This window comes from Salvelinus fontinalis, chromosome 2 (genome assembly GCF_029448725.1).
Source record: "Salvelinus fontinalis isolate EN_2023a chromosome 2, ASM2944872v1, whole genome shotgun sequence".
In the NCBI taxonomy this organism is placed as follows: domain Eukaryota; kingdom Metazoa; phylum Chordata; class Actinopteri; order Salmoniformes; family Salmonidae; genus Salvelinus; species Salvelinus fontinalis.
The window spans coordinates 3,454,153-3,466,837 of record NC_074666.1 but is presented as its reverse complement, the minus strand read 5'-3'; the positions used below and the strand labels follow the sequence as shown (position 1 = coordinate 3,466,837).

General features: G+C 44.3%; 1 protein-coding gene across 1 annotated transcript in view; it reads left to right on the top strand.

Annotated features, from left to right (window-relative positions):
- Positions 1-12,685, top strand: part of ift74 (intraflagellar transport 74) — a 64,447-nt gene that overhangs the window by 4,648 nt on the left and 47,114 nt on the right. Inside the window, exons 3-9 of the mRNA XM_055944322.1 lie at positions 278-413; positions 2,834-2,882; positions 2,964-3,062; positions 3,240-3,300; positions 3,408-3,467; positions 3,579-3,640; positions 9,173-9,311. Of these exons, the coding sequence (XP_055800297.1) occupies positions 278-413; positions 2,834-2,882; positions 2,964-3,062; positions 3,240-3,300; positions 3,408-3,467; positions 3,579-3,640; positions 9,173-9,311 (606 nt within the window). The remainder of the gene's footprint in view (positions 1-277; positions 414-2,833; positions 2,883-2,963; positions 3,063-3,239; positions 3,301-3,407; positions 3,468-3,578; positions 3,641-9,172; positions 9,312-12,685) is intronic.

The following is a 12,685-nucleotide window of genomic DNA, read 5'->3' as shown; positions in this document are numbered from 1 at the left end:
AAAATCTCTGAGTCTAAGGGGTGTCATGGCCCACCTTCAGGCCTACCCCTCCCTCCGCTGTACTTAGCAGTACCACCTTGTTAAAAAATCCTGGGAGAACCCTGTGTAGCTATATGCTTAGAGATTATTTAAAGTAGATAGGTAGTGCTTACCTAAGACATTATGTAGGCTAGCTATTTAAAATATTTTATAAATTGTAGCTCCTTTCTCGTTCGTTTTTAAAAGTGGAATCTAAGCAGCATTTCTAGTTGAATAATGTGTTGTGTGTAATGTGTAGATTGTTCTGGGTACTGGGCGTCCTGGAACCAGAGGAGGAGCCCTAGGGACCCCTGGTGTTCTCTCTGCTCAAATTAAAGTGGCCGATCGGCCAGTCACCCAGCAGGGCCTGAGCGGCATGAAGACTGGCATGAAGGGTACAGTATTATTATTTACCTGTATTATACACACGTATTATACACCTGTATTATACACCTGTATTAATCACCCGTATTATACACCCGTATTATAAACCCGTATTATACACCTGTATTATAAACCCATATTATACACCCGTATTATACACCTGTATTATAAACCCATATTATACACCCGTATTATACACCTGTATTATACACCTGTATTAATCACCCGTATTATACACCTGTATTATAAACCCATATTATACACCTGTATTATACACCTGTATTAATCACCCGTATTATACACCCGTATTATAAACCCATATTATACACCTGTATTATAAACCCATATTATACACCCGTATTATACACCTGTATTATACACCTGTATTAATCACCCGTATTATACACCCGTATTATAAACCCATATTATACACCCGTATTATACACCTGTATTATACACCTGTATTAATCACCCGTATTATACACCCGTATTATAAACCCGTATTATAAACCCGTATTATACACCTGTATTATAAACCCATATTATACACCTGTATTATACACCTGTATTAATCACCCGTATTATACACCCGTATTATAAACCCATATTATACACCTGTATTATAAACCCATATTATACACCCTTATTATACACCCGTATTATAAACCCATATTATACACCCATATTATAAACCCATATTATACACCCGTATTATACACCCGTATTATACACCCATATTATACACCCATATTATAAACCCATATTATACACCCATATTATAAACCCATATTATACACCCGTATTATACACCCGTATTATAAACCCATATTATACACCCATATTATAAACCCGTATTATAAACCCATATTATACACCCATATTATAAACCCGTATTATACACCCGTATTATACACCCGTATTATAAACCCATATTATACACCCATATTATACACCCATATTATAAACCCATATTATACACCCGTATTATAAACCCGTATTATACACCCATATTATACACCCGTATTATAAACCCGTATTATACACCCGTATTATACACCCGTATTATAAACCCATATTATTTTCCTGTGTTATTCACCCGTATTATACACCCATATTATAAACCCATATTATACACCCGTATTATACACCCGTATTATAAACCCATATTATAAACCCATATTATACACCCATATTATAAACCCATATTATAAACCCATATTATAAACCCATATTATACACCTGTATTATAAACCTGTGTTATTGACCCGTATTATAAACCTGCATTATAAACCCATATTATACACCCGTATTATACACCCATATTATAAACCCATATTATAAACCCATATTATAAACCCATATTATAAACCCATATTATACACCTGTATTATAAACCCATATTATACACCTGTATTATAAACCTGTGTTATTGACCCGTATTATAAACCTGCATTATAAACCCATATTATACACCCGTATTATAAACCCATATTATACACCCATATTATAAACCCATATTATAAACCCATATTATAAACCCATATTATACACCCATATTATACACCCATATTATAAACCCATACCCATATTATAAACCCATATTATAAACCCATATTATAAACCCGTATTATACACCCGTATTATAAACCCGTATTATTTTCCTGTGTTATTCACCTGTATTATAAACCCGTATTGTACACCTGTTATATACACTGAGTGTACAAAACATTATATTGTGTTGCACCCTCCTTTGCCCTCAGAACAGACTCAGTTCCACAGGGATGCTGGCCCATGTTGACTAAAAGATGTTCCCACAGTCGTGTCCAGTTGGCTGGATGTCTTTTGGACGATGGACCATTCTAGATACACACAGGACACAGTTGAGTGTGGAAAAACCCAGTAACGTTGCAGTTCTTGACACACTCAACCCGGTGTGCCTGGAACCTACTACCATACCCCGTTCAAAGGCACTTAAATCTGTTGTCTTGCCCGTTCACCATCTGAATGGCACACATACACAATCCATGTCTCAAGGCTTAAAAATCCTTCTTTAACCCGTCTCCTCCCCTTCATCTACACTGATTGAAGTGGATTTAACAAGTGACATCAATTGGGGATCATAACTTTCACCTGGATTCAGCTGAACAGTCTGTATGTCAGGGAAGGAGCAGGTGTTCTTAATGTTTTGTACGCTCATTGTATTCACCAACCATATCTTTCCTCGGACATCAGTCCACGTTAATGTGTGGCACACTCCCCAAAATATGTTCTTCGCTCCCTCTCTGGTAAAATATATACATACAACAGTTTAGGACCTCCATATAAAAACACAACTTAATGTGATGATTTTGGTATCGAAGTCTTGTCTCACACACAAATTATTTTCTTATCTGTCTGTCATGACATGAGATCTCTCGCTCTTATTTTCCAGGACCTCAGAGGCAGATTCTGGATAAATCCTACTACCTTGGCCTTCTCAGGTAAGGCTGAAGGAGAAGATATAGAACCACGTGTTGTACACTGTATCGTCATGTGTCATGGTCTTCTATGTGACTCAACAGGAGTAAGATCAATGAACTGACAACAGAGACCAGCAAACTGCAGAAAGAGATTGACACCTTCAATCAGGAGAACTCTGTTTACCTCTCCTATGAGAAAAGGTAAAGTAATCAGCGAGGAAATACACGATGCACAAATAGGCCTTGGGTTGTTTTGTATCGACAACTCAGAGACACCCTTTTTGTTTTGTTTTTAATCGTCAATCGGTTCTCATGTTTTCATCATCCAATGTTTATATGGATGGTCTCTCATGGTCCTGTTGTTTTTATCCCCTGCAGAGCAGAAGGACTTGCTGGTGAACTGAAGGATCTACAGGGACAACTGGCAGATTACAACATGGTAAAGGGACACACGGGTCTATTTGATGAAGACGATATGATGTTATTATTTTAGGATGTACTTAACACTGCTGTTACCCCTTTTTCCCTCCCCCCTTTTTTTTTCAGCTAGTAGACAAGTTGAACACCAACACTGAGATGGAGGATGTCATAAATGACTTCAATATGGTAACTACATTTGATCATTTAGCAAACTGTTTTATACGTGAATTGGCTCCAAGATAGGATACGTTTAGTTCAGTCCTTAACCCTGACCGTTTGCATACTATGTTTGTGTAGTTGAAAGCACAGAACGACCGAGAGGCTCAAAGTATGGATGTCATATTCACAGAAAGACGAGAGTAAGTACTCAAATATTTATTTAATATGACAAAACCTTAGACGACCTACACCAGGGGTCTCCAACCTTTTCTAACATGAAAGCTACTTTAAAAAAAATTGTAACATGTCGTGAGCAACTAATTTTCTAGCTTTCAAATAGGAACATTCTCCTCTTCTCTTCTCCCCTGCAACTCTTGCCTGAGTCCTTGGTATACAAGAGAAAGTAGTGTACTATGTTGTCAACTCTTCCCTGGTCCTTAGTGAACAAGAGAAAGTAGTGTACTATGTTGTCAACTCTTCCCTGGTCCTTAGTGAACAAGAGAAAGTAGTGCACTATGTTGTCAACTCTTCCCCTGGTCCTTTGTGCACTACATTCTCTTGTTCACTAAGGACCAGGGGAAGAGTTGACAACATAGTGCACTACTTTCTCTTGTACACTAAGGACCAGGGAAGAGTTGACAACATAGTGCACTACATTCTCTTGTACACTAAGGACCAGGGAAGAGTTGACAACATAGTGCACTACATTCTCTTGTTCACTAAGGACCAGGGAAGAGTTGACAACATAGTGCCCTACTTCCTCACTAAGGACCAGGGAAGAGTTGACAACATAGTACACTACTTTCTCTTGTACACTATGTTGTCAACTCTTCCCCTGGTCCTTAGTGACCTCCACTATGATTGACCTGTTGGAGACCCCTGACCTCCACTATGTTTGACCTGTTGGAGACCCCTGACCTCCACTATATTTGACCTGTTGGAGACCCCTGACCTCCACTATGTTTGACCTGTTGGAGACCCCTGACCTCCACTCTGTTTGACCTGTTGGAGACCCCTGACCTCCACTATATTTGACCTGTTGGAGACCCCTGACCTCCACTATATTTGACCTGTTGGAGACCCCTGACCTCCACTATATTTGACCTGTTGGAGACCCCTGACCTCCACTATGTTTGACCTGTTGGAGACCTCTGACCTCCACTATATTTGACCTGTTGGAGACCCTGACCTCCACTATGTTTGACCTGTTGGAGACCCCTGACCTCCACTATATTTGACCTTTTCGAGACCCTTGACCTCCACTATGTTTGACCTGTTGGAGACCCCTGACCTCCACTATGTTTGACCTGTTGGAGACCCCTGACCTCCACTATGTTTGACCTGATGGAGACCCCTGACCTCCACTATGTTTGACCTGTTGGAGACCCCTGACCTCCACTATGTTTGACCTGTTAGAGACCCCTGACCTCCACTATATTTGACCTGTTGGAGACCTCTGACCTCCACTATGTTTGACCTGTTGGAGACCCCTGACCTCCACTATGTTTGACCTGTTGGAGACCTCTGACCTCCACTATGTTTGACCTGTTGGAGACCTCTGACCTCCACTATGTTTGACCTGTTGGAGACCCCTGACCTCCACTATGTTTGACCTGTTGGAGACCCCTGACCTCCACTATGTTTGACCTGTTGGAGACCCCTGACCTCCACTATGTTTGACCTGTTGGAGACCCCTGACCTCCACTATGTTTGACCTGTTGGAGACCCCTGACCTCCACTATGTTTGACCTGATGGAGACCCCTGACCTCCACTATGTTTGACCTGTTGGAGACCCCTGACCTCCACTATGTTTGACCTGTTAGAGACCCCTGACCTCCACTATATTTGACCTGTTGGAGACCTCTGACCTCCACTATGTTTGACCTGTTGGAGACCCCTGACCTCCACTATGTTTGACCTGTTGGAGACCTCTGACCTCCACTATGTTTGACCTGTTGGAGACCTCTGACCTCCACTATGTTTGACCTGTTGGAGACCCCTGACCTCCACTATGTTTGACCTGTTGGAGACCCCTGACCTCCACTATGTTTGACCTGTTGGAGACCCCTGACCTCCACTATGTTTGACCTGTTGGAGACCCCTGACCTCCACTATGTTTGACCTGTTGGAGACCCCTGACCTCCACTATGTTTGACCTGTTGGAGACCCCTGACCTCCACTATGTTTGACCTGTTGGAGACCCCTGACCTCCACTATGTTTGACCTGATGGAGACCCCTGACCTCCACTATATTTGACCTGTTGGAGACCCCTGACCTCCACTATGTTTGACCTGTTGGAGACCCCTGACCTCCACTATGTTTGACCTGTTGGAGACCCCTGACCTCCACTATGTTTGACCTGTTGGAGACCCCTGACCTCCACTATGTTTGACCTGTTGGAGACCCCTGACCTCCACTATATTTGACCTGTTGGAGACCTCTGACCTCCACTATGGTTACCTCTGGTTTCTATAGGAAGGAAGACGTTATCCTACCTCTGGTTTCTATAGGAAGGAAGACATTATCCTGCCTCTGGTTTCTATAGGAAGGAAGACATTATCCTACCTCTGGTTTCTATAGGAAGGAAGACGTCATCCTACCTCTGGTTTCTATAGGAAGGAAGACATTATCCTGCCTCTGGTTTCTATAGGAAGGAAGACATTATCCTACCTCTGGTTTCTATAGGAAGGAAGACGTTATCCTACCTCTGGTTTCTATAGGAAGGAAGACATTATCCTGCCTCTGGTTTCTATAGGAAGGAAGACATTATCCTACCTCTGGTTTCTATAGGAAGGAAGACATTATCCTACCTCTGGTTTCTATAGGAAGGAAGACGTTATCCTGCCTCTGGTTTCTATAGGAAGGAAGACATTATCCTACCTCTGGTTTCTATAGGAAGGAAGACGTTATCCTGCCTCTGGTTTCTATAGGAAGGAAGACGTTATCCTACCTCTGGTTTCTATAGGAAGGAAGACATTATCCAACCTCTGGTTTCTATAGGAAGGAAGATGTTATCCTACCTCTGGTTTCTATAGGAAGGAAGACATTATCCTACCTCTGGTTTCTATAGGAAGGAAGACATTATCCTACCTCTGGTTTCTATAGGAAGGAAGACGTTATCCTACCTCTGGTTTCTATAGGAAGGAAGACATTATCCTACCTCTGGTTTCTATAGGAAGGAAGATGTTATCCTACCTCTGGTTTCTATAGGAAGGAAGACGTTATCCTACCTCTGGTTTCTATAGGAAGGAAGACGTTATCCTACCTCTGGTTTCTATAGGAAGGAAGACGTTATCCTACCTCTGGTTTCTATAGGAAGGAAGACGTTATCCTACCTCTGGTTTCTATAGGAAGGAAGACATTATCCTACCTCTGCTTTCTATAGGAAGGGAGACGTTATCCTACCTCTGGTTTCTATAGGAAGGAAGACGTTATCCTACCTCTGGTTTCTATAGGAAGGAAGACATTATCCTACCTCTGCTTTCTATAGGAAGGGAGACGTTATCCTACCTCTGGTTTCTGTAGGAAGGAAGACGTTATCCTACCTCTGGTTTCTATAGGAAGGAAGACGTTATCCTACCTCTGGTTTCTATAGGAAGGAAGATGTTATCCTACCTCTGGTTTCTATAGGAAGGAAGACGTTATCCTACCTCTGGTTTCTTTAGGAAGGAAGACGTTATCCTACCTCTGGTTTCTTTAGGAAGGAAGACGTTATCCTACCTCTGGTTTCTATAGGAAGGAAGATGTTATCCTACCTCTGGTTTCTATAGGAAGGAAGACGTTATCCTACCTCTGGTTTCTATAGGAAGGAAGACGTTATCCTACCTCTGGTTTCTATAGGAAGGAAGACATTATCCTACCTCTGGTTTCTATAGGAAGGAAGACATTATCCTACCTCTGGTTTCTATAGGAAGGAAGACGTTATCCTACCTCTGGTTTCTATAGGAAGGAAGATGTTATCCTACCTCTGGTTTCTGTAGGAAGGAAGATGTTATCCTACCTCTGGTTTCTGTAGGAAGGAAGACGTTATCCTACCTCTGGTTTCTATAGGAAGGAAGACGTTATCCTACCTCTGGTTTCTATAGGAAGGAAGACGTTATCCTACCTCTGGTTTCTATAGGAAGGAAGATGTTATCCTACCTCTGGTTTCTATAGGAAGGAAGATGTTATCCTACCTCTGGTTTCTATAGGAAGGAAGATGTTATCCTACCTCTGGTTTCTGTAGGAAGGAAGACGTTATCCTACCTCTGGTTTCTATAGGAAGGAAGACGTTATCCTACCTCTGGTTTCTATAGGAAGGAAGACGTTATCCTACCTCTGGTTTCTATAGGAAGGAAGATGTTATCCTACCTCTGGTTTCTATAGGAAGGAAGATGTTATCCTACCTCTGGTTTCTATAGGAAGGAAGACGTTATCCTACCTCTGGTTTCTATAGGAAGGAAGACGTTATCCTACCTCTGGTTTCTATAGGAAGGAAGACATTATCCTACCTCTGGTTTCTATAGGAAGGAAGACGTTATCCTACCTCTGGTTTCTATAGGAAGGAAGATGTTATCCTACCTCTGGTTTCTATAGGAAGGAAGACGTTATCCTACCTCTGGTTTCTATAGGAAGGAAGATGTTATCCTACCTCTGGTTTCTATAGGAAGGAAGATGTTATCCTACCTCTGGTTTCTATAGGAAGGAAGACATTATCCTACCTCTGGTTTCTATAGGAAGGAAGATGTTATCCTACCTCTGGTTTCTATAGGAAGGAAGACGTTATCCTACCTCTGGTTTCTATAGGAAGGAAGACGTTATCCTACCTCTGGTTTCTATAGGAAGGAAGACATTATCCTACCTCTGGTTTCTATAGGAAGGAAGATGTTATCCTACCTCTGGTTTCTATAGGAAGGAAGACATTATCCTACCTCTGGTTTCTATAGGAAGGAGGACATTATCCTACCTCTGGTTTCTATAGGAAGGAAGACGTTATCCTGCCTCTGGTTTCTATAGGAAGGAAGACATTATCCTGCCTCTGGTTTCTATAGGAAGGAAGACGTTATCCTACCTCTGGTTTCTATAGGAAGGAAGACATTATCCTACCTCTGGTTTCTATAGGAAGGAAGATGTTATCCTACCTCTGGTTTCTTTAGGAAGGAAGACGTTATCCTACCTCTGGTTTCTATAGGAAGGAAGACGTTATCCTACCTCTGGTTTCTATAGGAAGGAAGACGTTATCCTACCTCTGGTTTCTATAGGAAGGAAGACGTTATCCTACCTCTGGTTTCTATAGGAAGGAAGACGTCATGCTACCTCTGGTTTCTATAGGAAGGAGGAGATGATCCTACCTCTGGTTTCTTTAGGAAGGAAGACGTTATCCTACCTCTGGTTTCTATAGGAAGGAAGATGTTATCCTACCTCTGGTTTCTATAGGAAGGAAGATGTTATCCTACCTCTGGTTTCTGTAGGAAGGAAGACGTTATCCTACCTCTGGTTTCTATAGGAAGGAAGACGTTATCCTACCTCTGGTTTCTATAGGAAGGAAGATGTTATCCTACCTCTGGTTTCTATAGGAAGGAAGACATTATCCTACCTCTGGTTTCTATAGGAAGGAAGACATTATCCTACCTCTGGTTTCTATAGGAAGGAAGACGTTATCCTACCTCTGGTTTCTATAGGAAGGAAGACGTTATCCTACCTCTGGTTTCTATAGGAAGGAAGACGTTATCCTGCCTCTGGTTTCTATAGGAAGGAAGAGATGATCCGTGCGGTGGAGGAGGAGATGGAGAGGGAGAAGCAGGCCGCTGATGACATCATCAAAAAGATGTCTCCAGACAAACAGGACCAGTACGCTGCCATGAAGGCCAGCAACGACGAGCTGCTACAGGTCAGAGCTGATTCAGGATCCGTTTGGTGTTTTAGAGCTTAATGAATGAGATGCCTTTTAGAAAGTATTCACACCCCTTGACTTGTTCCCCCTTGACTTGTTCCCCCTTGACTTGTTCCCCCTTGACTTGTTCCCCCTTGACTTGTTCCCCCTTGACTTGTTCCCCCTTGACTTGTTCCCCCTTGACTTATTCCCCCTTGACTTATTCCCCCTTGACTTGTTCCCCCTTGACTTGTTCCCCCTTGACTTGTTCCCCCTTGACTTGTTCCCCCTTGACTTGTTCCCCCTTGACTTGTTCCCCCTTGACTTGTTCCCCCTTGACTTGTTCCCCCTTGACTTGTTCCCCCTTGACTTGTTCCCCCTTGACTTGTTCCCCCTTGACTTGTTCCCCCTTGACTTGTTCCCCCTTGACTTATTCCCCCTTGACTTGTTCCCCCTTGACTTGTTCCCCCTTGACTTGTTCCCCCTTGACTTGTTCCCCCTTGACTTATTCCCCCTTGACTTATTCCCCCTTGACTTGTTCCCCCTTGACTTGTTCCCCCTTGACTTGTTCCCCCTTGACTTGTTCCCCCTTGACTTATTCCCCCTTGACTTATTCCCCCTTGACTTGTTCCCCCTTGACTTGTTCCCCCTTGACTTGTTCCCCCTTGACTTGTTCCCCCTTGACTTATTCCCCCTTGACTTGTTCCCCCTTGACTTGTTCCCCCTTGACTTGTTCCCCCTTGACTTGTTCCCCCTTGACTTATTCCCCCTTGACTTGTTCCCCCTTGACTTGTTCCCCCTTGACTTATTCCCCCTTGACTTGTTCCCCCTTGACTTGTTCCCCCTTGACTTGTTCCCCCTTGACTTGTTCCCCCTTGACTTGTTCCCCCTTGACTTATTCCCCCTTGACTTGTTCCACATTTTGTTGTGTTACAGCCTGAATTCAACATTTTATTCACTAGATTTTTGTCCTTACCCATATATACACAATACGCCATAATGGCAAAGTAATTTATTTTTTATTTTTTATTTTTGCAAATGTATTGAAAATGAAATACAGAAATATCTCATTCACCTAAATATTCACACCCCTGAGTCAATACGTGTTAGAATCCCCTTTGTCAGCGATTACAGCTGTGAGTCTTTCTCTCTAAGTGCTTTGCACACCTGTATTGTACAATATTTTCACCTTATTCTCAAAAAAAGTCAACCTCTGTCAAGTTTGTTTCTTGATTATTGCTAGACAGCCATCTTCAAGTCTTGACATAGATTTTCAAACCGATTCAAGTCAAAACTGTAACTAGGACACTCGGGAACATTCAGGAGTGTGAATTCTTTCTGAAGGCACTGTATATGGAGGGGGGGGGGGGGGGGACCTGATCCTAGATCAGCACTGATACTCTGAGATACTTTATGAATAGATGGGAGGATGTGACCCTGTGGCGTGGCTGTAGACTCCAATGTCTCCTTACCGCCTTTAGATAGGAGTCTACAGCCACGCCACGGGGCAATGGAGGATGGGAGTCCTTCGGTTAAAGAAGAGACTCTGGGCATATTGAACGTTTGTCACGATAAGTTAGTGATGTGTCACGTGATGGGGAACTCTATGTGCTCTGGTACTGAACAGTTACTGTAGCTACCCCATCAGACAGCAGTAGCTACCCCATCAGACAGTAGTAGCTACCCCATCAGACAGCAGTAGCTACCCCATCAGACAGCAGTAGCTACCCCATCAGACAGCAGTAGCTACCCCATCAGACAGGAGTAGCTACCCCATCAGACAGCAGTAGCCGCCCCATCAGACAGCAGTAGCTACCCCATCAGACAGCAGTAGCTACCCCATCAGACAGGAGTAGCTACCCCATCAGACAGCAGTAGCCGCCCCATCAGACAGCAGTAGCTACCCCATCAGACAGCAGTAGCTACCCCATCAGACAGCAGTAGCCGCCCCATCAGACAGCAGTAGCTACCCCATCAGACAGCAGTAGTTACCCCATCAGACAGCAGTAGCTACCCCATCAGACAGCAGTAGCTACCCCATCAGACAGCAGTAGCTACCCCATCAGACAGCAGTAGCTACCCCATCAGACAGCAGTAGCTACCCCATCAGACAGCAGTAGCTACCCCATCAGACAGCAGTAGCTACCCCATCAGACAGGAGTAGCTACCCCATCAGACAGCAGTAGCTACCCCATCAGACAGCAGTAGCTACCCCACCAGACAGCAGTAGCCGCCCCATCAGACAGCAGTAGCTACCCCATCAGACAGCAGTAGCTACCCCATCAGACAGCAGTAGCTACCCCATCAGACAGCAGTAGCTACCCCATCAGACAGCAGTAGTTACCCCATCAGACAGCAGTAGTTACCCCATCAGACAGCAGTAGCTACCCCACCAGACAGCAGTAGCCGCCCCATCAGACAGCAGTAGCTACCCCATCAGACAGCAGTAGCTACCCCATCAGACAGCAGTAGTTACCCCATCAGACAGCAGTAGTTACCCCATCAGACAGCGGTAGCTACCCCATCAGACAGCAGTAGTTACCCCATCAGACAGCAGTAGCCACCCCATCAGACAGCAGTAGCCGCCCCATCAGACAGCAGTAGCTACCCCATCAGACAGCAGTAGCTACCCCATCAGACAGCAGTAGCCACCCCATCAGACAGCAGTAGCTACCCCATCAGACAGCAGTAGCTACCCCATCAGACAGCAGTAGCTACCCCATCAGACAGCAGTAGCTACCCCATCAGACAGCAGTAGCTACCCCATCAGACAGCAGTAGCTACCCCATCAGACAGCAGTAGCTACCCCATCAGACAGCAGTAGCCGCCCCATCAGACAGCAGTAGCTACCCCATCAGACAGCAGTAGCTACCCCATCAGACAGCAGTAGTTACCCCATCAGACAGCAGTAGCTACCCCATCAGACAGCAGTAGCTACCCCATCAGACAGCAGTAGTTACCCCATCAGACAGCAGTAGCTACCCCATCAGACAGCAGTAGCTACCCCATCAGACAGCAGTAGCTACCCCATCAGACAGCAGTAGTTACCCCATCAGATAGCAGTAGCTACCCCATCAGACAGCAGTAGCCGCCCCATCAGACAGCAGTAGCCGCCCCATCAGACAGCAGTAGCCGCCCCATCAGACAGCAGTAGCTACCCCATCAGACAGTAGTAGCTACCCCATCAGACAGCAGTAGCTACCCCATCAGACAGCAGTAGCTACCCCATCAGACAGCAGTAGCTACCCCATCAGACAGCAGTAGTTACCCCATCAGACAGCAGTAGCTACCCCATCAGACAGCAGTAGTTACCCCATCAGACAGCAGTAGCTACCCCATCAGATAGCAGTAGCTACCCCATCAGACAGCGGTCCTTGATGCCCAGTGATAAC